Raw genomic sequence first — 26010 nt, 5'->3', positions numbered from 1 at the left:
CGCGCCCGTCCGGGCGGGGCCGCGCCGGACCCGCTCTGTGCCCGCCCCTACAGCCCCCACTCCCACGGCGACACCGGCGCTGTGCCCACCCCCACAGTGACACCTGCATTGTCCCCAGCCCCACACTCCCCAGCCCCGCTGTTCCCATCCCTACAGCGACATCTGCACTATCCCTTTTAGATCTCCCTGAAACCTCCAGCCCCATTGTACCCACCCCTACAGCTTCCATCCCCCCAGCCCCCAGCCCCATCATCTCTTGTCCCTACAGCCTCCATTCACAGAGCCCCTTGTCCCTATAGCCCCCAGCCCCATCATCTGGTGGTCCCCAGAGCCAGGGGGCTCAGATCTGGGGGTGCCTCAGATCTCTCACAACTGGGCACATGCTCCCTGTGGGAGCACCCTGGGGTCTGCACCCCCACCACAGCTTGGGGGACAAAGGACCAACTCTGTCCTGGCACAGGGAGGTAGCTGCCACCCTCCACTCCCTCCCATCATGGAGAAAGGTGACAGTGGGGACAAAGGCACCATCCTCCTCGGTGGTACCTTCACCCCCAGATCTTGGGGGGTTGAACCTGTGGGGCAGGAAGGTGGGGGGCAGTGCACAACCCGGGGGTGCCCATGGGCTGACACAGGTGGACGCAGGGGCATTGTCATGGCTTAGGTATGGGGGGTTCCCCAACCACCCCCCTCCTGTGGGAATGGCTGAGGGGACTGAGCAGTGGGGGTGTCCTCTGTCCCCCTTCCCAGGAGTACAGACAGGTAGTACCTGGACAGCAATAAATTTATTAATTATTCAAAAAAAATAATAGACACGAACCAGTAAAAAACGAAAAGGGGGGGAGGCGGGACGGAGGGGTGGAGAGCCGAGTTGGCTCAGGGGGGCAAGGGGGCAGGACACACTGAGGGGACGGCGGGGGGGGCACCACCCGGGGGGTGCAGCAGCGCGAAGCCAGGGGGGCCGCGGGCAGCGTCAGGGGGTGGCGTCAGGCATCACTTGGCACCCTGTGCCTCCGACTCCTCCTCGTCGTCCTCATACATCTCGCCCTCCTCCTCAGCTGTGGCATCCTGGTACTGCTGGTACTCAGACACCAGGTCATTCATGTTGCTCTCGGCCTCGGTGAACTCCATCTCGTCCATGCCCTCACCTGTGTACCAGTGTAGGAAGGCTTTGCGGCGGAACATGGCTGTGAACTGCTCTGAGATGCGCTTGAAGAGCTCCTGGATGGCTGTGCTGTTCCCGATGAAGGTGGAGGACATCTTCAGCCCCCGCGGTGGGATGTCACACACAGCCACCTTGACATTGTTGGGGATCCACTCTACAAAGTAGGAGCTGTTCTTGCTCTGGATGGCCAACATCTGCTCGTCCACCTCCTTCATGGACATGCGGCCACGGAAGACAGTGGCCACGGTGAGGTAGCGGCCATGGCGGGGGTCGCAGGCAGCCATCATGTTCTTGGCATCGAACATCTGCTGGGTGAGCTCGGGCACGGTGAGGGCACGGTACTGCTGGCTGCCGCGTGCTGTCAGAGGGGCGAAGCCCGGCATGAAGAAGTGGAGACGCGGGAAGGGCACCATGTTGACAGCCAGCTTGCGGAGGTCAGCATTGAGCTGGCCAGGGAAGCGCAGGGAGGTGGTGACACCGCTCATGGTAGCTGAAACAAGGTGGTTTAGGTCACCGTAGGTGGGGGTGGCCAGTTTGAGGGTGCGGAAGCAGATGTCGTAGAGCGCCTCATTGTCGATGCAGTAGGTCTCATCCGTGTTCTCCACCAGCTGGTGGATGGAGAGCGTGGCATTGTAGGGCTCCACCACTGTGTCCGACACCTTGGGGGACGGCACCACGCTGAAGGTGTTCATGATGCGGTCGGGGTACTCCTCCCGCACCTTGCTGATTAGCAGGGTGCCCATGCCCGAGCCTGTGCCCCCACCCAGCGAGTGGGTCAGCTGGAAGCCCTGCAGGCAGTCGCAGTTCTCGCACTCCTTCCGCACCACATCCAGCACGGAGTCCACCAGCTCGGCCCCCTCCGTGTAGTGCCCCTTTGCCCAGTTGTTCCCGGCACCGCTCTGCCCTGGGAAAAGAGGCTCCGATTGCCATTGGCTCCCCACGCCCTCGCCAGAGGGCTCTGGGGAGGGGATCCGGGCTGGGACCGGGTGCTGCCGCTGGCAGCACCGGGAGATCTGACGCCGGGGTGGGGTGGGAAGTGGGAACCGCAGAGGTTTGGCGGCGTGCCGGAGCTGCCAGGCCCCGCGGCACAGGAGGGGAGTGCCTGCTGAATGCCCCAGGGATGGCAACAGGTCGGGCGGGGCAGGGGACTCAGGGGACTGGAGGGGACACGGGGGGTAGTGTCCTCCTCCCTCCTCAGGGACCTACCAAAAATGAAGTTGTCCGGGCGGAAGAGGTGGCCGAAGGCACCTGAGCGCACGCTGTCCATTGTCCCTGGCTCCAGGTCCACCAGGATGGCACGAGGCACATACTTGTGAGCTGAGAGAGACCCCGTGAAAGGAGGGTATCTGCTGCCGCCCCACCCCAACCCCCAGGGGTGTCTCCCAGCACCCTGCGGGGTCCCATGGGGCTGGGCACACAGATTGTGTCCCCCCACAAATCACAGGGTCTCATGGAGTGGATGCGTGTCTCAAGCCCCACCCAAACCACAGGGTCACATGTCTGCCCCGCCCCCGGTCCCCAGCCCCCTGGGGTGGGAGCACGTGTCAAGTCATATATTCCCCCCCACAACAGGGTCCTACAAGGTGGGTGCAAGTGTTGCCCTCCCTCCAAACCACAGGGTCCCATGGGGCTGTGTGCACATGTCATGCCCCCCCCCACACCACAGGGTCCCACAGGGATGTGTGCATATGTTATGCTCCCCCTCAAATCACAAGGTCCTATGGGGCTGCATGCACATGTGCACCCTGCCTCCCCCAAACCACAGGGTCTGACGAGGTGGGTGTGCACCAGGATCCGACAGGGCTGGGATAAAGGTGTTTTGTGGATTTGTGTGTGTGTCCCCACCCCACAAATCACAGGGTCCGATGGGGTGGGTGTACATCTTGTTCCCCTCCCAAACCACAGGGTTCCATGGAACTGGGTGTACATGACTCCCCCCCCTACAACCCTACAAACCACAGGGTCTCACGGGGTGGGTGCCCTCCTAGACCCCCATGGGATGGGTACCTCTATCTCCTCCCCCTCCCTGCCCCAACAGTCCCAGCTCCTGCTGCACTGGGGGGTCAGACTGGGGTACCCCTCTGCAGCCCAGGGTGGGCGTTCCAGGCTGCCCTTCCAGGGGGGTGCTGGGGGGGGTCGCTTACAAGAGGCCTCATTGTAGTAGACGCTGATGCGCTCGAGCTGCAGGTCCGAGTCCCCCACGTAGTTGCCACTGGGGTCGATGCCATGTTCATCGCTGATCACCTCCCAGAACTGGGAAGGACAGGGGGCTCAGCAGGGTGGGGTACACTGAGGCACCCCCAAAACCCCGGGCAAGGCAGGGAGCAGCGGGATCCCCCCATCCCTGGCCAGGACTGGGCAAAGCAGTGGACACTGGGACGCCACAAACACCCAAATCCCTGAGCAGGGTGTGGTAGGGGCATTAGGATCCCCCAAACCCTGGTCAGGGCTCAGCGGGGCGGGGGACACTGGGATTCCCCAAGCCCTGGTCAGGGCGTGGCAGGGGCATTGAGACACCCAAACCCCGGCCAAGGCAGAGCAGGAGGGGGTGCACCAGCACCTCCCAAACCCCGGGAGGGGCTCAGCAGGGTGAGTGGCACCGGGACCCCCCAACCCCCAGTCAGGGCGGGGCAGAGGCACCGGGATCCCCCAAATCCCGGTTGGGACTCAGCAGGGCGAGTGGCACCGGGACCCCTCAAGCCCCGGGTGGGGCGCGGCTCCGGGAGGGCGCTGTCCGCGGTGCTGACGGACAAAGGCAGGGGGCGGGGGGCGCGGGAGGGGGCGGGGCGCATTGTCCTCCCGGTGCGGCGGGAGCGGGGGGAGGGCAGGGAAGGGGAGGGCGAGCCGGTCTTTGTCCGCCGCCCGGCTCCGCCGCGGCGGGCGGGGCGGGGCGGCGCCGCCGTTACCTTGGCGCCGATCTGGTTGCCGCATTGCCCCGCCTGGATGTGGACGATCTCCCTCATGGTGCGGCCGGGCCGGAGCGGAGCGGGACGGGAGCGGGCAGGGGCCGGGAGCGGAGCGGCACCGGAGCAAAGCGGTACCGGGAGCGCGGGGGGCGGACCCGCCACCGCCACCGCCTTTATAGGCGCCCGCCGCCGCACCGAGCCGGCCGCTGACGTCACCGCCGCCCGCAGCCAATCAGCGGCCGCCGCCGCAGCGCTGCAACAGCCCTGCGGCACCGGCACCGCCCGGGCCGCCCCGCCCGGCCACGCCCACGGCCACGCCCACGGCCACGCCACGCCGCGGCGGAGCGGGGAGCCCCGGCAGCCGCGGGGGGCACGGCCAGGGGGCACCCCCTGCACCCACCGGGAACGGGGACACCCCGGGACCCATGGGGGCATCCTGGGACCGCGCAGCATCGTCGGGAGCATCCTGGGGCGGCGGTGGCGGCAGCGGCGGCGGCGGGGCGGAGGGGACATGCACACGGGACACCCCCCAAACTGCGTCCCATAACGGGGAGATAGGGACAAGGCACGGAGAGGCCAACCCGGGTGGTCGGGTCGCCGGGAGCCCCCGCGGCATCGGGGACAGGGCCGGTGCCGGTGCCGGGGTGGGCGGCGGCGGGCGCGGCCCGAGAACAAAGACGACAGGGATGAGCCCTTTGTCCGGGGGCGGCCAGGGCAGCCCCCCGCGTGGAAACCAGCCTCCCGCCGCCCTGCTGGTTCCTCCCGGTCCCAGCCGGTCCCCACTGGGAACAACCGAGCCGGGAGTAAGCAGGGAGGGGCCGTCCCTCTCGGGGCTGCCCGATGCCAGCCATAGCGTCACTGCAAAGAGCCTTTATTGGGAACCGCGAGCTGCGAGCCCGGACGGGGGCATCCCGCGGCTCATCCCATCCATTCACCAGTCCATCCATCCGTCCGTTTCGGGGAGGGGGTGGCCGTGCCGGTACCGCGTCCCGCTGCCTACCAGGAGCACGTCACCACCTCCCGCAGCGTCCGTCGGAGCTCTTGGCTCCGGAAGGCATAGATGAGGGGATCAATCACCGAGTTACAGATGATGAGGATGAGAAAGAGGTTGAAGTAACTGAAGAAGCAGGTGCAGAAGGGGTTGGTGGGGCAGATGACAATAAGGATGAGGTGGAAGAAGAAGGGCCCCCAGCAGATGAAGAAGACCCCCAGGAGGATGGTGAGGGTGACAGCGCCCTTCAGGCTGCCACCGTGGTGGGCAGTGGGAGGCTTCTGCTGGCTGGAGATGCTGTGGAGGTGGTGGCGGGCCAGGGCAAACATGTGTATGTAGAGCACCAGCATGAGGATCAGCATGAAGAGGAAGAAGCTGATAAGGCAGAGGAGGATGGTGTTGCTGTGGTAGTAGGTGATGAGGACGGTGCTGGAGACGGTGCTGGCCAGCCAGATGCTGGCCATGGTCACCACGGCCCTCTGCAGCGTCATGATGCTGTGGTAGCGCAGGGCATAGAAGATGGTGATGTAGCGGTCGACTGCGATGACCCCCAGGAAGGAGAGGGAGGACACAACAGAGCTGCAGATGAGCATGTCGATGACGTTGTCCATGTGGCGGACAATGCTGGGGCGCATCACCAGCACCCCGTGCTCCAGCAGCAGCATGAAGAGCATCTCTGCCAGGTTGCTGATGCTCACCAGCATGTCAGACACCGCCAGGCAGCAGATGAAGTAGTAGGTGGGTGAGTGCAGGTTTCTGTTCTTCAGGATGGCGGCCACTACCAGCAGGTTCTCCACCAGGCTCACCAGCCCAAGTGCCAGAAACAGCTCATTGGGAATGTCCAGCCCCTGGCACCAACCGCTGCTGGCTCCGACTGTGGTGTTGCTCTGGTTGCCCTCGCTGGCGTTCCAGGGCTCACGCAGCAGACGCAGGGGGGCCAGTGTCGACATGGCCCCTGCCTCAGCCCCGGGGCACCCTGTGGCGCCCACACACCCCTCGAGCCCCTGTTGTGCCCCGCCAGTGCTCCTGCGGCACCCGGCAGCAAGGCCGAGGGGACACAGAGGAACTGGGGATGGGAGCTGTGGGGTGTGCCGGGGGTGTTGCACGCCTGCCGGGACCCCCCGTCGTGGCGGCCACTCTCTGTGCCAGTGCTGCCCCACGTCCTACGCCCGCCAGCCCAGGGTGCTGGGAAGAAAGGGCCCTTTCTCTGTCCCATTTTAAAGCTGACTCTCGTGGCTCCTCCTCCCGAGGAGGGTGGGCATCTGCATGACGGTGGCACCCTGGCAGCGAGTGGGGCCACTGCCAAGCCCGGGGCTGCCAGACCTCCAGGATGGCCCTGGTGGACGTGACTGCTTGGGGTCACCATGTGCCCAGGAGTCATAAATGCCCTGGGAGGGTCCATCCGTCCCTGGGGTCATGCACCGTGGGGGGCTGTGTGCCATAGGGGTCCTCTGTGCCCTGGGGGGACGAGGCACCGCGTGTCTCCATGTGTCCTGGGGTCCTACGTATGCTGGAGGCACGCTGGGGGACTGTGTGACTTGAGGGGTCTCATGTGCCCTGCAGGCCTGTATGTCCTACAGGGGTTCATGTGCCCAGGGGGTCATCCATACACCCTGGGGTGTCCACACACCCTGGGGACCCCCATGGGACCCTGCCCACTGCAGGAACCAAGCTGCCTCACACATTGGGATTGGGAGGGGTCCCAGCCCCAGAGCCCCAGGGAAGGTGTTTCGCCATGGGGCAGGCGTGGGATCCGATATGAATCGTCAAAGACATGATTAAATGGGACACTGTAGAGCCTGGCGCCACAGGGATCCCAGGCAGGCGGGGGGGGACACAGACCCCATCTGACCATCATGTGCCTTGGGTCCGTGTTGATGCCTGGAGCCGCTCGGCTGCCAAAGAGCCATTCACAGCTCCATGAAAGGCTGATCCCACGGTTATCCGCTTCCGTTGGGAAGCCCTTCCCTCCGGCATGGATGAAAATGGTTCAGCTGGATACATTGGGAATGGGGTCCTGTGCTGCCACAGTGCCAAGCTACAGGGATTAGGACACCATGGGATTTGCATGTGCCAGTGGGGAACAGAGCTGTGATGGGCTGGCTTGAGATCTGGGATTTGCACCCAGCCAACCTACCCTGGCTCCATCCCCTAGGGAGACAACACAGCAGAAAAAAGGACTTAATCCACATATCCACCATTGCTCGGCAAAAAAGAGGAAAAAGCTTTGTGGGAACAAAGATGAGTTAAGGTTTGAGTGTGGCTGACCTCAAACCTGGCTCTACAAGGTGAAGGTGGGGAAATAAAGGATGGAGAAACAAAGAGGGGGGATGATTTCTGCTACAGACACGATTAAAAGGCTGGAAAAGCTGATCCATGCACAATTCTAGTGGCATAGGGCACTCCAAGACCTTTGGAAGGGTCAGTGTGGTGAGAGGGTGCAGAGTGTTTTGTGGAGGGAAGGAAGCTGCAGGAAGCACAAAGGAGCTGGAGGAGAGGGCAAAGAAACCCCTCTGGGAATTAAGGACAATAGCCAGAAGAATGGGGAGGGGAAGGGGATGGGAACTGTGTGTGGAAGAGGCCAGAAGGGGACTAAAGCTGCCATGGGGACAAGGGACAGCTGCTGTCGATTAGCTCGGACATGCTCAGATAGTCCTTGTCCCCTGTTGAGAGAGAGGAGAGGGGCCCAGGGAGGCAGCTCCCCTCTCTGGACAGGGCTCATCCCTGTGGATTCAATCCCCCTCCCTGGACAGGGCCATCCCAGGGATTCAGCCGCCCTCCCCGGAAAAAGCCCATTCCCACAGCAAGTGCATTTGTGTGACTTTATTGGAGTGCAACACAAATCGGGAAATGATGTCAGAAGGTTTGAGGAGAGACACACCCCGGGCTCAATCCCAGTCCCCATCGCCTTCGGGATTGTCATCGCGGGGGGGCTCCTGGAACTGGATGTTGGCCAGCATGTCCCGCATGGCCGCCATCAGCCTGTTCACCCCCTGGTTAAGGTCCTGCCCTGCCCCGGCCTCGTCGTCCCCGTCGTGCCGGATGTCCCCCTGCAAGACAGCAGTGCTGTGGTGGCAGGGACACAGACAACGCCGGTGCCAAACCAGCACCAGGCTGCTGCCAGCAGCTGCTCCTGGAGTGGGAACAATGTGCCCACAGCCCAGCATGCACCCACCTGCAAGTTAAAATTTGGCAACAGCGAGCGGAAAAAGAGGGATAAAGTGCTTTCATTGGAGGGATGGCTTGTCCTGCAAGACACAAGTGGCACCCTGATGAAGGGACAGCTCAGTTCGTGACTGCTCAAGGGGATATGGCAGGACTGGGAGAACCACGGCCCTGACGGAGCCAGACCCGAGGGAGGGAATGGGGGGATTTCCAGGGGTTTCTGATCCAGCCAGCTGCAACTCCGAGCAAACCAGTTGCTAAGAGCACTACCAAAGCCAGGTTGGATGGAGCTTGGGGAAGGTGTACCTGCCTATGGTGAGGAACATGATGAGCTTTAAGGTCCCTTCCAACCCAAACCATTCCAGGATTCTGTGATTCTACCAGCTCTGCTGAGTGAGTCAGTGTGTAACCCAGGACTGGGTGTACTTAAACCTCTGTTTACCCCAAACTCCCCCAGCTCAGCCACAGCCTGTGTTTTCCCTGGCTTTTGCCCTATTGCTGGGAATACCTCCCAGTGACCACCATGGGAAGCGGCCGGACCAGTCTGTCCTGTAGCTCTGCCTGTCGGGAGCACCACGGCCCTTCCTCTGCCATGGAGGAGGATGTCAGTACTGAGTGTCCGCGTGCAGCCTGGCCCAGGGCTGAGGGTGTGCCGGGAACATGGGAACATGCCGGCTGTGCCGGCACAGGCACCAGGGTGGAGGTGGTACCTTTCCGGTCGGGTGTAAGAAACGATGGAGTCCAGAGGAGGGAGGGGGTCAAAACCCATCACTGGCTGCGAGGTCACCTCCTGCAAGGGAAGGAGAAGGAAGGGATGAAGGAGAAGGGATGAAGGCTGCACATCCACCTGCAGCAAACACAGAGGCATGGAGAAGCTGTGCCTGTAGGGAGGACACCTTGAGGTCTGGTGGGTGCCTGGGGTTAAGATGTGCCCAGCAAGGACACAAGCACCACCACACCATGCACAGCCACAGCCCCTGTGTCCCATCAGGGCCCTCACCAGAGGCAGGGCTGCCGTGGCCTCCTTCATCTCCGAGAGGATGACGTGCCGGTAGATGTTCCTGGGAGCGCTCTGGTACCGGATCTTCCTCCTGAGGCGGGAAGGGGACAGAGCAGGGCGCCCTTAGCAGGCAAATTCCCATTTCTGCTCCTTCAAGTACAGAGTCAGCAGCTTCCCTGACTCCAGGGGACAGGCCATATTGGATGGAGCTGGCTTAGGGTGGGCCAAAGGCAGCTGCTGAGCTCCAGAGAAAGAGCAGAGAGCAGCGCAGAGTGCTCAGCAGAGCGAGCTGACCTTGGTTTAGGACAACATCTGATGGCTCTCTCCTGTTTCTCAGCGCAGGGACTTGGCAAGTGTTCCTAAGCTCTCACCTGCCCTCTGTGGTGATCCCTGCCCCTCCAGGCCACCCTCCACCCTCTCCAGGACATCTCCAGGGCACAGGTGACAGCCAAGACTAGGAAAAGCAGTGCAGGACTTGAAGTGCAGGTCCAGCTCTTCATTCCCATTTGTGAAAAGCATGGAAGAGCCTCTGCCCTCCTGGCCCCACAGTGTAACTCTCAGCATCAGACCAGCAGCTGGGGGGCTCTGAGAGTGACCCCGGGGTCACTGCTGCCCAGGTCAGTCCCTGGTCCCACTCTGTCCCAGGCACTGAATCCGCTGCCCCTCCACACTCACTTGTGCTCGGCCTCCTGTACCAGCGGGTCCCGGGCCTCCACCATCCGCAGCACCTCGTGGGTCTGGGGCTCCAGCCAGGCCATGACAGCTGGGTCCTTCCACAGGGCGTGTGTCCTGCCCACGTACAGGGACGTCAGCTGGTTCAGGGCGGGCGACTGGCTATGGAAGATGGTTGTTACTCACAGCACCCTCTTCCTCCTCCTCCTCATGGGATGGTGAGGGCTTAGCCCTGCGTTGGGCTTTGGTGTGGGAACACAAGGCAAGGATTCACAGGCTCCTGCCTGGCTGTGGCCAGCCACCTTCACCAGATCTCCTGCCTCCATCTATTTTTAGGCTAAGCAGAGCCATGAAATGAGGGAACACTGCCCTGACGTGAGGGGAGAGCCTTCGCGTGCTGAGGAAGACCATGTGTCCAGAGAGCCCAGACTGGGTGGAGACAGCCTGCCCTGGGAGGATGCACGCGTTGCTCTCCCTTGCTATGCACACCAACAGGCTTCAGGCTGAACTTCTGACCTGTCCACATCGAGGTGAGGTGGGTCTGTCAGCCTGACCCAGAGGCCATTATGGAAATCCATTATCAAATGGATTATCAAATGAGGCATTATCAAATGAGCCTACTCAGGGAACCCAAACAAGCTCCTCCATTAGCTGTCTGAACATGCAAAATCCCCGCCGCCAGCAAAATCGATCCCTTCCCTTTTTCTGAGAACATCTCCAGGCCTTACCTGATCTGGGCATTCAGCCCAAAGAAGGGATGGGAGGCGACCCTGGCATCAGGCTGCACACTGCAGTGATCCAACAGCGGCATCAGAACTGCATGACAAAGATAGAGAACTCATTTGGATCTGTTGGTGAGGAGCAGCATGGAGTGGGGTCACCCCTGCAGAGAGACACCCCAATCCCAGAGGCCAGCACCCCAATCCCAGGGCACCAATGAGGACCCACACAAGGAAGGGGTGAGATTGCTGCTGGTCTCTATGCTGGCACAGGGGTTATTTCAGTCATCCAAACTAGGAGTCAAGATGATTCTAGCCCCTACAAACTGAATCCCTGTTGGAGAGCTGGTTCTTCCTGCTGCACACACCCTCCCCTGGGCCTGAGGGCTGCACGCTCCTTTCATGGACAGCAGCACCCACGGGATGAAAGGGAGAGTGATGGGCACCCATGGGGACATCACATCCAAAATAGAGCTGTGCCGCAGAGGGAAAACTAAGGAGACTGGCTTGTCCCTGCTCCAGGTGGCCCCATGGAGGTGAGACATTTCCCTGCTCCAAGATTCCGATTCTCTCCCCCCACCCAGCCTGCCCACCCCTGACCATTGCTGGTGGAGGGGCAGTGGCTACTCTGAGGGGGGAGGACAGAATCATGGAATCACAGAATTGTTAAGGCTGGAAAAGCCTCTGAGCTCACTGAGTCCAATTATCCCCCCAGCACTGCCAAGACCACCACTAATCTGTGTCCCCAAGTGCCACATCCACGTGGCTTTTGAATGCCTCCAGGGACAGGGACTCCATCACTGCCCTGGGCAGTCTGTTCCAGGACCGAAAAGCCCTTTCCAGGAAATTTTCCCAATATTCAACCTAAACCTCCTCTGGCACAACTTGAGGCCGTTTCTTCTTGTCCTGTCCCTTGTTCCCTGGGAGCAGAGCCTGATCCCCACCTGGCTCCACGCTCATGTCAGAAGTTGGAGAGAGTGAGAAGGTCCTCCCTGAGCCTCCTTTTTCCAGGCTGACCTCCGCCAGCTCCCTCAGCTGCTCCTGGTGCTCCAGACCCTTCCCCAGCTCCATTCCCTTCTCTGGACACACACAGCCCCTCAATGCCTGTGTTGGGGAAGGGGTCCAGAATTGACTCCAGGGTGGACCCCCCCACCACCACCACACCACTGCAGGCACAGTTCTGCCCAACCATGTCCCCTCTGACTCAGTGCTCCATCTCCTGCAAAAGCCATTTGCAAATTCCTGCCTCAGCATCTGCCTGCCCGGAATCCAGCCCTGGCTCAGATGAGGCCAGTGACAAAGCCTGCAGGGACGGCCTTACCGGTGGGGACAGACTCACCGCTTGGGAACATGACGAGCGCGAGTTGGATGAGCCGGGCCGCTCGCTCCCGGGCCTGGCTCCGCTCCAGCTCCGGGCGCTCCTCCTGCTGGCTCAGGAAGAAATAGGCCAGTGGCACCGAGAAGGCGAAATTGGGCAGCTGGGACAGATTCCGGTGACTCTGCAGGATCAGGGAGAGTTACCGAGAAATGATGCTGTGCAGCAGGATCTGGGCTGCATGGGGTGGGGGATCTGGCTGCCGGGGTTAAGTGAGTTCCCAGCTGCTGGCTCAGTGCCCCCATGGCTGAGTGAGCAATTTTGAGGTCGTACAACTGTTTGCAGAGGCCCAGGATTACAAGGAACCAACAGCCCAGCCTTTATGGATCATTCCAACACCATTGGGATGCCAGTTGGGCTGTGAGACCCCCAGCAAAGGGATCACCTGGCTGTGAAATCCTATGGGGAGTGCTCCAGGAACCAGTTTGCCCCCTCTCACCTCCCACTCCTGGAAAAGGCGGGTCAGGAAGGTGTATTCCCTGGCCCGGAGGGACAGGAAGTCGATCAACAGCAACACACAGAGCGGGTCATTCTCAGGATCAAGGCTTGGGAGCAAGGGAAGGAAACAAAGTGTCACAACAGCTGAGAGAGCTGCCCTGATTTCTGAGTCAAACAGACTTTCCCAGTGGCATCCATGACTCAGCAAGCGGACAGAATGGGAACACAGTCGCTCCCTCATGGCCAGGAGGGCAGAGTGATGCTCTGTCCCTGCAGAGGGGATGGTCCCCTGTCACCACCCCGGAGGAGGATCAGTGGCCACAAACTAAGTGGGCTGAAGCCATCCTCACAAATCTCCTCCACTGAGCTCAGCAGTCATGGGCCACCCAGGTCCCCTGGTCACCCATCACCTCTCTAAAGGGTGCCTGCACAAACCCTGCAGCTGTAAGGGGTGGGAATGAGCCCTCACCAAGCCCAAGAGCAGCAAGACCCTTCTGGAGTGACTGTCCCCCCCAGGCTGGGTTCAGTTTGTTGTTCCAAGTGTGCCTCCTGAAACCAGACACCCCACCCTTGGTGGGGGCACCTACCTCAGGATGAGCTTGCAGAACTCCAGGGCTGTGCGGGGACAGCCCCTCTTCTCCAAGAACATCAGGTGCTTGAAGAGAGCCAGAAAGAAAGCCCTGCGTGGGGAACAGCAGCAAGATTTAGAGACCACATGCGGAGAGAAGCACTTTGTGCCACTCAGAAATGGGGACACAGGGTCACTGCCAGCTCCTCACCCCCGAGCATCTCCCATCCTGGTGTGGGACAGGGTGCCACAGACCCCCTCCCATTCTCATCTCTTAGTTTTGTTATCTTTTTGTGCAAGTACAGGGACAGAAAACTCATGGCCTGCTCCACAGACCGGGACCAACACAAGTAAATTCCTAAAGTCCGCATCCCACCTTGTCCCAGTGGTGTGGGGATGGTGACACAGAGCGGGGAGGCCCAACACTCAAACTGGTGTTATAGGTCATTAATGGCAGGAAGCCTGTCAGCCACAGGGACTGGAAATGTGAGCACTCTCCAGGTACAGCAGTTTGGGAGAGATGACTTGCGTCAGCTGACTGGAAAATTCCCAGAATAAAGTCACCTTTCCCAGCAGCTGCAGAGCTGGAGTTACGTAAAGAGCTGTGCTGGGAGGAGTGTGAGTGCTGGGGATGATGGCTGGAAACACAGCGAGGATTTTTGTGACCAAATAAATGTCATTTTGGGCTGAGCGGTAATGCCCATTAGTAATGGTATGAGAAGGATGTGACAGGGAGGGACAATTCCTGCTCCACAAAGATGTTCCTTGGGAAAAGCGATGCTTTGTACAGAAGCTTCAGTGCACGAGGTGCCTGTACTGCAGCACCATCCTGGGAGCCCCCAACAGAAAGGAACATTCAGGGTACCCCAGGATTGTCCAAAGTGGGTCAGGAGCTCCAGCTGAGCCTTGCTGTTCCCCAGCCCTCCCACCTGTTCTCTGGTCTCCGGTAGTCCAGCCTGCAGGTCCCGCTGGTGAGGCTGAAAACAGGGTGGAAGGCGCACTCCAGGCTGTACAGTGCCCGCTCTGGGGACAGCAAGGACATGTCAGGGACTGGACAGTGCCACCCCCAGCACTCCATTTAGCCCAAAAGACATGAAATCAGCTCATTCCCAGCACTGAGAGGCACAAAGCTACTTCACACTATGTGGTGGCAATAGATAGCAGGGTAGTGAGTGCTGTTCCCTCCTGTGGGCATCAGATCATGCTCCATGTGGGAAAAGGAACTCTTCTGGGATTGAGGCTGGTGCAGCTGCCTCTGCCACAAGTATTTTTACATGGGAAAGCCAAGTTCCTGTCCTCACTTTGCCCCTGCCCCTCCTGTCATGCTGCAGAGCACATGCCCCGTTCCCAAACAGCCCATCTTACTCCAGAACCTCAGCACAGGCTGGGGGCTCCCAGAGCCTCTGAGCCCACCTAAGCGGCAGAGCCCCACATACCAACCTCAGGATGCTGAGCAGGAGGGAGGCTGGGCAGGCTTCCCATGGAAGGGTGGCCTTCCTGGAGCTACTAAATCAGACCCTCCTCCCACAAGGGATGTCCTACAGGTGGGACCCTGCCACGGCCAGGTAACCCTTCTGTCCATTCTGAATCATGAAATGGTTTGGGTTGGAACGGACCTTAAAGCTCAATCAGTTCACCCAGTGCCATGGGCAGGGACATCTTCCATTAGACCAGGTTGCTCCAAGCCCCGTCCAACCTGGCCTCAAACACTTCCATGGTTGGGGTAGCCACAGCTTCTCTGGGTAGCCTGTGCCAGGGCCTCACCACCCTCCCACAGGACAGAATTTCACAGCAGCGCATCCATTCCTCACCTCAGCTCTTACCTATGAGATCCCGGGCCATCTCCTGGTCCTCCTGCATCCGGCACACGTCGCTGAGCTGCAGGAGGGAGTCCACGTGGTAGGGGTTCATCTGGAGCAGCAGCTGCAGAAGAGCACGGCAAAGATACCATTTCATTACTGGTGTCTTGGGAATTTGGGCACTTACTGACCTAGGTACCTCCCAGCATCCAGACACAGCACCAAAAGCTTCCTGCCAGCTCTGTTCCTGTGCTGGAAGGGCACAGGGAGCTCTCTCCCCACCCCATACAGGATGGGAGCCCTCAGTGGCAGCTTCCCTGAGGCAGCTCCCTCCCAGTTGACCCAGCTTTTCCAGCAGAGGCCATGCCAGGCCTTTGATCATCTTCACTGTCCTTCTCTGGATCTCTCCCAGCTCCTCCAGATCCTTTGGAAGGCAAGAGCAAGATGCAGGCACTGTTACAGTTTGGGATTTTTTATCTACCCCTCACCAATTCTGAGCATTTGATCAGGTTTTTGCTTCCTCTGGGTGGTAAGAGGACATTTGGACATATGTATTACAAATCCAGGATCCAGCAATGGTAATGAATAATAATTAATAAATAAGTATTTCCAGGCTTCAGAAGAGAAGTTTCACCTAAAAATCTTCTCCATTCACTAATTATATTGTAAACAGGCTATTTTTTTCAAGTACCTAAACCTCAGTTCAGTATGAAAATACTGAAGTTACTTCAATTCTCCTCACAGTTGAGTTTGGGGATTATTTTTTCCCTAGAAACTGAAAAAATACAGCTTCAAAAGCTCCAAAATTTTCCATCTGCAGGGTAGGGGACAGTAGGACCACCTACAGCACAAAGCCTGGGTGTGCCAGGTTGGCCCAGCCCAGCCTTTGCCTCAGAGTCACTTGCCTGTCATTTAACCTCTTCCTTAAGGGGTAAAACTAATTTAAGATTCTTTCTAATTCTCACGTAGGGTCACTGTGATGGGGAAAAACTAAGAAAAGCTCACCAAGACCCTTTTAACCTACCAGCAAGAGCAGAGAAAACACTCAATAAGCCTCCAAAAAATAATGTTTTATATGCTGAAACCACAGTAGCAAGGCAGAGTTGGGTTTCAGCTATGCCAGGGCTGTGGCAACCATGGATAAACTGTCTGGGATTGGCAAATCCATCGGTTAGATTTTACCCTTAATGGAAAAGTGAAGGGTCTAAAGCTGTAGGAATGTCTTCAAATGTAGTTAGACCCACTCAAGAGGGACAGAGCACCCAGACTAAAATACCATGCAAAGCCTGTCCTGTGTGGGACTGAGCTCGAGCTGCCCCTGGGACACTCAGTGCTGCACAGGAATTACCCTGCCTCATTTAATCCCAATCCCTCAATCCAGGCAGAACTGATGAGCTGGAGCGAGCCCCATGGTCCTGAGCCGAGGGTGGGAAAGCAGAAGGAAGTAAACTTTATTTAGCAGACAATGGGCTCTTTAAGGAACATCTCCAGGGCATGTATCCCAGCTCATGTGGCCAGGCTTTCCAGAGAAACATCCCTCAGTTATGGTTTAGTTGGGTGCAGAGCAATTTTGCTGTTGCTTATCACTCCAAACTATGTTACCATACAGCTTAATGAGCTAGGACATGCTTGAAGGATCCCAACACAAAGCCTGTGTTGCTGAAATACCAAGAAAAGACACATTTTTCATCCATGCAGGACTTTATAAATAGAACATCTGTTAGTTTAGACTCCCAGTTCAGGATGGGTTTATACAATATTTCTCCTTTCCCAGCTGAAGAGCCAAGACAAGGGAGCTTTATTCCCACCCTTCCAGCCAAACGGACAGTTCCTGTGGGCTCCTCTCTCAGAAGGTGACCTGGCACGTGCTCGGCAGAGCCATCAAGGCTCAGCCACCAGATCCCCATCTGACCCAGGAGGTCACTTATCTTATTAAAAAGGTGACAGCAGAGTTCAGCTCTCAGCACTGCCTCACCGCACACAGAGGGACACAGGGCTCTGCTGCTCAAATTGAGACTGAAAATAAATAACCCAAGGTTCTGCAGAGGGATCTGGACAGGCTGGATGGAGGAGGCAAGGCCAATAGGATGAGGGTCAACAAAGTGAAGTATTGCGTCCTGCACTTGAGTCACAACAACACCATGAACACTACAGACTGGGGCAGAGTGACTGGAAAAGGACCTGGGGGTGCTGGTGACAGCGGTTGAACATTAGCCCAGGTGGGCAAGGAGGCCAATGGCACCTGGCCTGTACCAGCCATGGTGTGGCTGCAGGACCAGGGCAGTGACCATGCCCTGTGCTGGGCACTCGTGAGGCCACACCTGGAATTCTGGGGTCAGATTTGGGCCACTCACCCCAACACAGGCATTGAGGGGCTGGAGTGTGTCCAGGGAAGGGCAACAGAGGTGGGGAAGGGTCTGGAGCACCAGGAGTGGCTGATGGAGCTGGGGGGGCTCAGCCTGGAGAAAAGAAGGCTCAGGAGGGACCTTCTCACTCTCTGCAACTCCCTGAAAGGAGGGTGGAGCCAGGTGGGGGTTGGGCTCTGCTCCCAGGGAACAAGGGACAGGATGAGAGGAAACGGCCTCAAGGTTGCACCAGGAGAGGTTTAGGTTGGATATTGTGAAAATTTTTTCATGGACAGCCCAGGGCAGTGGTGGAGTTCTCATCTCACATGGGATTTAAAAGATGTGTGGATGTGGCACCTGAGGACATGGGTCAGGCATGGCCTTGGCATTGCTGGGGGAACAGCTGGACTCGACAATCCTAGAGGCTTTTCCAATCCAAATAATTCCATGAGCACTGGGATGCACCAGTCCACCTTCCCTGTCAGTGAAAGGGGCTGCAGGAACTCAGGGGGGAACAGCACAACCAACCCCTTCTCCCAACATACCACAATGTTGTTGGGGTCCATGGACTCCACAGCGTCCAGGAACTTGAACTGGACTTGCTGGTACTCGCGGTGGTGCTCGAAGGTGAAGTGCTGCACCCCCCTCCGGGTGTCCAGCAGACGCATGGCGATACCTGGGGGTGCAGGAGAGACCTGGGTACCCCAACAGAACCCCTTCTGCTCTCTTAGCACACCCAAAGCTCACTCACAAGCATTGGGTCCAAAGCCACACCTGTTTTTGGAAACTCCCAGAGAATTTCACTCTTTTCCCTCCTCTCATGAGTCAAAGTCCCAAACCCACCCAAAAAGTCCAGGCTGCTCATTCTCCCCATGGATATTTCTCATTATCCAGCAATCATGCTGCTAAAATGGGACGCATCCAACCCCTGTTACCTCCAAAACAGGGAAAAACAAGCCCAAATGCTAAGATACAAGTCAACAAGAGTCCTCTGTTGAGGAAAGAGGTGTATTTCCACCAGTGAGCTTTCAAGTAGCTCACTGAGGTCTCTAGCAGTATCTGTGTCATGTGGGCGGGGGACCAATGTGACCCATGGGCAGGAGGTAGCCCCAAAAGCATCACCTGTCTTGCTGTAGCGTGGCCAGGTGTTCTTGGGAGCTGTGAGCCATGTGCTGCGGACGTACTGCCGCTGCCTCTGCCTCGGCCTGGGGAGATAAACACAACAGGTCACAACGCTGTGCTAACAGGAGAAGGCATGAAATCAGCCATGAAAAGGGTGTTTCAGGGGAAAATGAGATCCAGTTGTTTCCCCAGCTGCAGCATAGAGAACTGTGCCCAGAGCCCTACACGTTTGCCTTCGCAACACAACGTAGCTGTGCCCAGGCTCTGCCTTAGGTGCACCATCTGGGCCAGCCAGTGTCCCCAGCATCTCCACTTCAAGAGCTTCTCTCCCTGTTTTTATCCCTGCCAATCTCTCAGCTGCCTCTGTGCTTCAAACAGCTTCCCAGGTCCAATTAGGAGAGCCCCACATCGCTCCGACTCATCCCTTTTCCCAGTAGGGCCTTCAAATGTCAATGGACTTAGTTTAAGCCATGCTCAATACCATGCAATTTATTGGTTCAGGAGGAATTCAGGATTAAGACTACTCTGAGAGTCGTATCTCCTCAGAAAGGGATCACAGAATATCCTGTCCAATATTTGGAAGGGAACACAATGATTCCCAAAGTCCTAGTCCTGGCACTGAACAGGACAATCCCAAGGAATAGCAGCTTCTTCCTCAAGCACCAAATGCTCTTCCATAGACTCTCTTCCTGCTTCCACCTGCACTGCTCTGAGCTCAGACCCTTCTCATGTGCAGGTTTTCCAACCAGCTCATGGAAGTGAGATTTTGTGGATGACACTGAGCACAGTGCAGTGGAAAACTGCACAAAGACCTCACACTCAGGGAGCAGGAGTTCCCTGTGCCCCTGGAAGCAAGTGCATGGAAACACCAGGAAGTATTCAGGGTCCACTTTTTGTCCAGAAACTCTGGAATGGCAACAAGGGACAAATTCTGGAGAAAACAAAAACCTAAGGGTCTATACTCTGTGAACTTGAGTGAAATAATTTTGAAGAGTGGTTTGGCAGTAAATGAGAGGGGAAAGCAGCAGAAGAAAAAGTAAGAGCCTGGACAAGTCTTTCCCCACCTCACACACATCACCAAAAATATTCCTCTGTCCCAATAAGCAACTACTAAACCAGCAACACACCCTGAGCTCGGGAATACCCGCCCAGGTGTGGCACTGGGGACTCTATAAGCCGTGCCAAGGGAAGGACAGGCACATCTCCTTGGACTTGGAACCGGTTTAATATCAAGTTCTGGACTAACCTCTGGTCCCCAAGCACAGCACGAGCCCCGAAGTATCTCTTCAATTCATTCTCTGGATTCAAGTTTCTGAGAAGGCAGAAAGAAAGGCTCCATCAATTAAACACAGCCCAAAGTGCAACACTTGAGTCTCTCCATCAAAACCCATTGCTCCATACCCAAAACTGCCTCTGGAACACCCCCAAACCATCACACACTCCCTGCTGATTGGGCAGAGCATGGAGAAAGGAGGCTAAACTGGTCAGGACAGGCATGGAAAGCCCTGCTTCATCAGATCTGCTTCCCTCCCGCTCTGCTCCAGAGGTGCTGAGCTGGGAATACTGCTGCTGCCCTCTCCAGGGCAGCTGGAGCCTCATCTGGGATACTCTCAGGAGAACCTTGGGCTCAGGAGCACAGGCTCAGGTCTCCTTGCCAGCCTCCATGCAGTGTTCAGGGTGTTCATCCCAAATTGTAGGGATTGTAGGTTGTGGGGCTTGAAGAGACGGAGTGAGAATACTGCGATACTGAGCACAGCCAGCCCTCACCAGGGGTGATTCAGCTCTCAAAGATCTTGGAATCATGTTTACTTGACCAAGAAGTCACTGAAGTTTAAATCCAACACCAGGTGCACAAACATCCTGGTTCTGCCAAAGCATCCTACACTCAGTTTCGCTGCATTGGGGCTGGACAGCAAACTGGGACTGGTAAATTGTCTCAATTTCAAGTTTAAATGTTTTCTCCATCAACAGGAAGAGCTGCTGGTGTTTGCAGCAGCCCAGAGCTCTGAAACACACTGGTCATACCACCCAGCCCGCTCCCAAAGGGAATCCCAGTGCCATACAGGCCTCAAGTCTGAGGTAGACTCATCCCTCAGCTCTCAGACACACTTGGTGTTCAGTCCACTTTGTTGAGGTGACATGTGGGAAAGGCTGGACAAGTCTAACTTGCTTTGCTGATGGAATCAGCCCCTGGCACACCTCAGCCTCCTCCTCCTCAGAGGCAGCACGTGCTGAACTGGGGTTGCTGCTCATAGTCAGTACCTGGCCAAGTGAATGCAATGCCAAAACTTTACACATCAGGGCTCCTGGTACCTCTGCAGAGTTTCTCCTGTAGAAGATTTGAGGGTAGAAGGCCCCACTGGAGGCTAATCTGGTCCTGCCACTCACTACAGTGAGGCCTGGCAGCAGAGAATCACCATCAGAACCAAACACAGCTCCCAGGGCAGTGGTAGGAACAGGGACATGCATAAACAGCACAAGCTGGACCTTTCAAGCAAGGTCAAGAATTCCTGGCTGGATCACACTGGGAAGCTCTCAGCGCCCTTGCTCGAGGATCACATATCCCTGTCATACCCCAGGCCAGAGCCAGGCAGGTCCAGCAGTACCTGTGCTCCACATAGAGCAGGGGTCGGCTGTCGGCGATGAGCCCACCTTGGCTCGGGAGGGACAGCCCACTGGGGTCCTCCAGCCTCTCCAGCAGGCTGTCAATGTCTTCCAGGTCGTTGTCTTCCTTAAGAGAGGCAAATCCAAGGCAGTTATTACAGGATGAGTCACAGCATCATGCAGGTCACCCAGCGGAGATGCCACTCAGCTGCCTCCAGTTCATCCCAATTCCTGTGCAATGGGCTGTAACTCTTCATAGGATCCTGGAATGGTTTGGGTTGGAAGAGACCTCAAAGCTCATCTCATTCCACCCCCTGCCATGGGCAGGGGCACCTTCCACTACACCAGGTTGCTCCAAGCCCCGTCCAACCTGGCCTTGAACACTTCCAGGGATGGGGCAGCCACAGCTTCTCTGGGCAACCTGAGCCAGGGCCTCACCACCCTCACAGGGAAAAACTTCTCCCTAGTAACCCATCTAACCCTTTCCTCTCAGAGTGGTCTCTTTTTCCCTTGTCCTGTCACTCCATGCCCTTGTCCAAAAATACCTTACTTAAATAACCAGCCTTCACCATTTAGTTTCCAGGGAAGCCCCGAGTTACTGCTGTGACCCCCGTGATAAGGTCTCAAACGCTCACATGACTTTAATCCAACTGTCACATTCCCCATCTTCCAACCACTCCAGGAATCCATGCAGCTGCTCACATCCAGCAGTTGTATAACACTTTTACCCTGATTTCCCTCTATTTTCCCCCCACAAACAGCAAGTGACACATTTCTTACGTGCCTGTTTCACATCCTCCTGATGATGTCCGTGGGTGGAACACAGAATTCCATTCAGGAAACCCAAGCAGCATTGCCAGCTTGCCTTTTCCAACTAAATTTAGCCCCTGCGCGTGGAGTGTATACAGGGAAGGGATAACGTGCTCTGTATGGAAGTGCTGGAACAGAGGTTGTATTATCTCCGGTTGGCAAACTCAACTGCCTGGGTCTGGGTCTCTTCCCTGCTGCTTGATATTCTTGGACTGGGAGAGGAAATGGCCTCTTCACTTGGTTCTCCACCTCAGGAGCTCACTCCTGAGTGGAATTCCCAGGGAAGAGGTGGCCAGCTGGGCACCTGCACCGGTGTCGTGGCCCAGCCATTCAGCATCTCAGCATCCGGTGGCTCAGGATGTTTAGTAAAGGATCTCCCTGGACTGAACAGGGAAGTTGGATTCGATGATCTTGGAGGTCTTTTCCAACCTAATGATTCTGTGATTCTATGGACATTTCAGACTCAAACCTGACCAGACAACCAGCTCCCACCTGAATCTCATTCCTATTGAATTTAGAAGATCAATGGCTTTTATCCATCTGCTGCTTCCAGCTCTGGGCTCCCCAATAGAGCTGCTGGAGCAAGTCCAGAGGAGGCCACAGAGATGCTCCAAGGACTGGAGCCAGGCTGGGAGAGCCAGGGGTGTTTGGCCTGGAGAAGAGAAGGCTCCAGGGAGACCTTAGAGCCCCTTCCAGTGCCTAAAGGGGCTCCAAGAGAGCTGGAGAGGGACTTTGGACAAGGGCCTGGAGTGACAAGACAAGGGGCAATGGCTTCCCGCTGCCAGAGGGCAGGGTTAAGTGGGATATTGGGAAGAAATTCTTGGCTGTGAGGGTGGTGAGGCCCTGGCACAGGTTGCCCAGAGAAGCTGTGGCTGCCCCATCCCTGGAAGTGTCCAAGGCCAGGCTGGACGGGACTTGGAGCAACCTGGTCTAGTGGAAGGTGTCCCTACTCATCGCTGGGGGTGGAATGAGATGAACTTTAAGGTCCCTTCCCACTCAAACCATTCCAGGATTCCAGGATTCCAAAAATGCTTCTTTAAATTTATATTTTGAAATGGCTTTTTTGCCTCAAATCTTTCCTGCAGCCACCCCAGAATTCCCACTTTGTCAGCCACATTGGAGGAATCAGCCTGATTCCTGACTCAGAGCTCACACAGACATACCACAGTGTCTCCTGCTGAAGTTTTCTTGGTTTTCCTTTTCTTTTTTTTCTTCCTTGGCTTGTTACTCGATGCAGGCTGCAAAGACAAAGGGAAGAGCTGTCAGCATGCTCTCAGGGGTGTCAGCTCCATGGCAAGAAGAGCATTTCCCACTGGGATCAGCACACCAAGGGCCCTTAAACAAAATCAAAATTCATCATTTCCTGTTTGTCAGAGAGTGGAAATTAAGACACAAGGAGAAAATAGATGAAAGCACCAGAGTTTCCCAAAGGGTTAAATCTCAGCTGACTTTCAGATCAATGTCTGAGGCTACAAAACCAGGAAAGACAGAAGTTTAGCTGTGCCAGGTGTGGAGGAAATGCTTCAGCCTCCTTCAGTCTCCAGAACAAGCTGGATTTCTGTCTTTGTAGTGAGTGGGACAGTTTCCAGTTTCAATGGTCATTCCCATTTCTACAGAAACCAACACCTGCCACAAGGCCCCAGCAAAATACAGCTCCTCTCCCTGCAATTGCAGCTGCTTCAGCTCAGGATGCTCTGTGGCATTCCCTAAAGTGACAGGCACACCACTGCCCATGCTGGTTCTTCCTTGGGGTGTACACAGCTGGAAAACACATTTCCAGGATTTAGCAAATAATACAGCAAGGAATCATAGAATTGTGGAATGCTTTGGGGCAGAAGGCACTTCAACGTTTATCCATTCCCACACCCTGCCATGGGCAGGGACACCTTCCACTAGACCAGGTTGCTCCAAGCCCCGTCCAACCTGGCCTTGGACATTTCCAGGGATGGGGCAGTCACAGCTTCTCTGGGCAACCTGTGCCAAGGCCTCCCCACTCTCACAGCCAAGAATTTCTTCCCAGTATTTCACCTAACCCTGCCCTCCAGCAGTGGGAAGCCATTTCCCCTTGTCCTATCAAGTAATGGTGTTACCAGAACCACGCCACACTGGTTCCAGAACCGAGGGAAGGTGCAGCCCCAGTCTGGCTCTACTCAAGAGCAGTATCCGCCTGCCCAGGGCTCCCATGGAGCTCAGGGAGAAGCCACAGGTGTGTCCTGGGGTGCTGACACAGCAAACTCACTGGGTCAGGGCCCCTGGAGCCACTGCTTACACAGGGACCCACTGTCCAGAGCAGTCCCAGCCACTGGCACAGCTGGGACATGCACAGATAGTGGACTTTGCCCAGAACCCATGGGCACACAACCCAAATGCATAGTAAACAGGTGAGGCCAGGGGGCCAACCCTGCTTTGCTCCTCCAACCCTCATCTCTGTGAGATCCAAGCCAAACCTGCCATGGAAAATTGTTAGTTAAACGTCCCTTTCCTTACAAAATCCTGCAAGGAGACACTTGTGAGCTGATACAAACCACAGGAGCGAATCTTGACACCAAACGACAATAAATCACAATGAGGAAAAGCGCATTCAGTGCTTAGTTGACACTGCTTGGAGCCTCCACATCCCCTATTCCAAAACAAATGCTTCCCTGAGACCATTCCCAGCCCCTGCCCAGCCTCAGCTCTTGCGTGGCACAGGGTCTTCCTTGGGAGCCTCCTCTCTGCAGCTGAAAAATCTCCCCGGATCCCACACACAAATCCAGCACTCAGCACCAAACTGCTGGTCCTCCCTGAGAGCCCCGAGTTCCTGGGTTTGAGCTCCCTGTGTGTGTCCCTGCCCTGTTCCTGTGTCCCTGTGGCAGTTACCATTTGGTCCGGCTGTTCGGCCTCCTCCCCCTCTCTCTGCCCATCGTCCGTGTCCTCAGCCACAGCCCCTTCCTTGTTCCTCTCCTTGTTCCCCTCCTTATTCCCTCCTGCTGTGTCCTGCTCGCTGAGCCGGGTGTCCACTTGCTCCTCTCCAGTGACCGGCTCATCCTCCGACTCCTCGGCAGGGATCTGCAAACAGAGGGACAAGGTGCAGGGACAGTGCAGGGATGGAATTCCCCAGGGATCTGATCTACCACTCCACCTGCAAACAGATGGGGATGACCCCTCATGTCAAGTGTGTCACCCAGCAGGTGCCTGGATAGCCCCAAGCCCATGGAGGGGGGCACAGGGACACCACGATGTGTCCTCTCACACCACAGCCCTGTCTGGACTCTGCTCTTCCTTGGGAAGAGCTTCCAAACCCAGCCCTGCCTATGCTCCCACAGCCAGGCCTTGGGAAAGGACAGGGCTGGATGAGGCGTCTGGAGAGCAGGACCAGGCTCTGTCACCCCAAAGAACTGGCAGTACCACCAGGGACACCCGACTCCCAGCCTTCAGCACTGTGCTCCTGCAGAGCAGGATGGTGGCAGGAATGTTCCTAAAAACAGTTTCCAAGTCCCAGCTCTGACAACATCCAAACCCAGGCCTCCTTCCCATTTCCTCCAAGTTCAGCCCTAGCTGCACCTCCCCACCCCTCCCACCCACCACCCAAACCACTCAGTCCCACCCCAGTCACTGACTCCAAATCACTGCCTCCCACCGTCACCTCTGCCACATTCACTGTCACCCCCAGCCCTCCTGATCCCCCCAGACACCCGTAACCCCCCCAGCCACTCTCCTTAGGTGACCCCCTCACGGTCACCGGCCCCCCCATGAGTGCCCAGCCCAGCTGCCCCCAAAGCCACTGTTCCCCCAGTCGCTCCCACAGTCACTGTCGTCCCACTTGTGCCCCCAGTGACTTTCACGTCCCAGCTGCCACCCCAGTCACCGCCCCCCAACCGCTCACCCTCGCGCCCCCTCAGGCCCCGCCACCCGCCGGCTCTGCCCCCCCTCACCAGCTCGAAGCGGTTGCTGACGGTGGCGCGGGGCCGGCTGCCGGGTGGCGGCGGCGGCCCCGCCTCTCGGGCTCGCTCGGAGCCGGGGTCGATGCCGAGCTGGCCCAACCCCGGCCCCTCCTGGCCCCGCTGCTCCCCCCGCAGCCGCCGCAGGGCCCGCCGCGACATCGCCCCCGCCGGCTCCGCGCCTGCGCCCCGCACCGCGCAGCGCCTGCGCGCCCGCGCCGGCCCCGCCCACCCCACACCGCGCGCGCCCACTGGCTGGGCCACGCCACGCCCCCCGCGACCTCTGTGGCGCCCCCCGCGTGAAATATGTCCCGGGGGGGGCGTGGGAACGGGGTGTTTGCCACGGGACCGGTGCGGGGTGATGACCTCGGGGCACGGGGGAGACTCGGGGATGGGCCGGGGAGACAGGCTGAG

General features: G+C 57.6%; 3 protein-coding genes across 3 annotated transcripts; all 3 read right to left on the bottom strand.

Annotated features, from left to right (window-relative positions):
- Positions 1–990: 990 nt before the first annotated feature.
- TUBB3 (tubulin beta 3 class III) lies at positions 991–4125 on the bottom strand. The gene is made up of 4 exons (XM_017816090.1): positions 4069–4125; positions 3307–3415; positions 2369–2479; positions 991–2066 (listed from the first exon to the last, which is right to left on the bottom strand). The coding sequence occupies exons 1-4, from the start codon at positions 4123–4125 to the stop codon at positions 991–993; spliced, it is 1353 nt and encodes a 450-aa protein (XP_017671579.1).
- Positions 4126–5060: 935 nt separating this feature from the next.
- MC1R (melanocortin 1 receptor) lies at positions 5061–6109 on the bottom strand. The gene has a single exon (XM_017816335.1). It carries the CDS (start codon positions 6007–6009, stop codon positions 5065–5067), a length of 945 nt encoding a protein of 314 aa, XP_017671824.1. The 5' UTR covers positions 6010–6109; the 3' UTR covers positions 5061–5064.
- Positions 6110–7867: 1758 nt separating this feature from the next.
- On the bottom strand, positions 7868–25758 carry TCF25 (transcription factor 25). The gene is made up of 18 exons (XM_017816314.1): positions 25591–25758; positions 24536–24724; positions 22840–22914; positions 20869–20993; positions 19509–19574; positions 18263–18345; positions 17686–17816; positions 14820–14919; positions 13926–14019; positions 13016–13108; positions 12430–12535; positions 11955–12114; positions 10625–10712; positions 9900–10058; positions 9225–9315; positions 8935–9014; positions 8235–8307; positions 7868–8109 (listed from the first exon to the last, which is right to left on the bottom strand). The coding sequence occupies exons 1-18, from the start codon at positions 25756–25758 to the stop codon at positions 7948–7950; spliced, it is 2043 nt and encodes a 680-aa protein (XP_017671803.1). The 3' UTR covers positions 7868–7947.
- Between the last annotated feature and the right edge of the window lie 252 nt (positions 25759–26010).

The sequence above is a fragment of the Lepidothrix coronata genome, unplaced genomic scaffold (genome assembly GCF_001604755.1).
Source record: "Lepidothrix coronata isolate B3197 unplaced genomic scaffold, Lepidothrix_coronata-1.0 Scaffold54, whole genome shotgun sequence".
Taxonomy (NCBI): domain Eukaryota; kingdom Metazoa; phylum Chordata; class Aves; order Passeriformes; family Pipridae; genus Lepidothrix; species Lepidothrix coronata.
Note: the sequence above shows the minus strand (reverse complement) of the source record. Positions and strands in the feature narration are given on the sequence as shown.

Excerpts from the sequence above, each read along its gene's own strand:
- TUBB3 (XM_017816090.1), bottom strand. The coding sequence starts at position 4,125 with ATGAGGGAGATCGTCCACATCCAGGCGGGGCAATGCGGCAACCAGATC. Across the intron at positions 3,416-4,068 it reads GCAACCAGATCGGCGCCAAG|TTCTGGGAGGTGATCAGCGA; the intron begins GTAACGGCGGCG and ends TGTCCTTCCCAG. Across the intron at positions 2,067-2,368 it reads CCCGGACAACTTCATTTTTG|GGCAGAGCGGTGCCGGGAAC; the intron begins GTAGGTCCCTGA and ends CTCTTTTCCCAG.
- MC1R (XM_017816335.1), bottom strand. The coding sequence starts at position 6,009 with ATGTCGACACTGGCCCCCCTGCGTCTGCTGCGTGAGCCCTGGAACGCC.
- TCF25 (XM_017816314.1), bottom strand. The coding sequence starts at position 25,758 with ATGTCGCGGCGGGCCCTGCGGCGGCTGCGGGGGGAGCAGCGGGGCCAG. Across the intron at positions 13,109-13,925 it reads TACCGGAGACCAGAGAACAG|GGCTTTCTTTCTGGCTCTCT; the intron begins GTGGGAGGGCTG and ends TTCCCCACGCAG. Across the intron at positions 8,110-8,234 it reads TGCCAAATTTTAACTTGCAG|GGGGACATCCGGCACGACGG; the intron begins GTGGGTGCATGC and ends GCTGTCTTGCAG.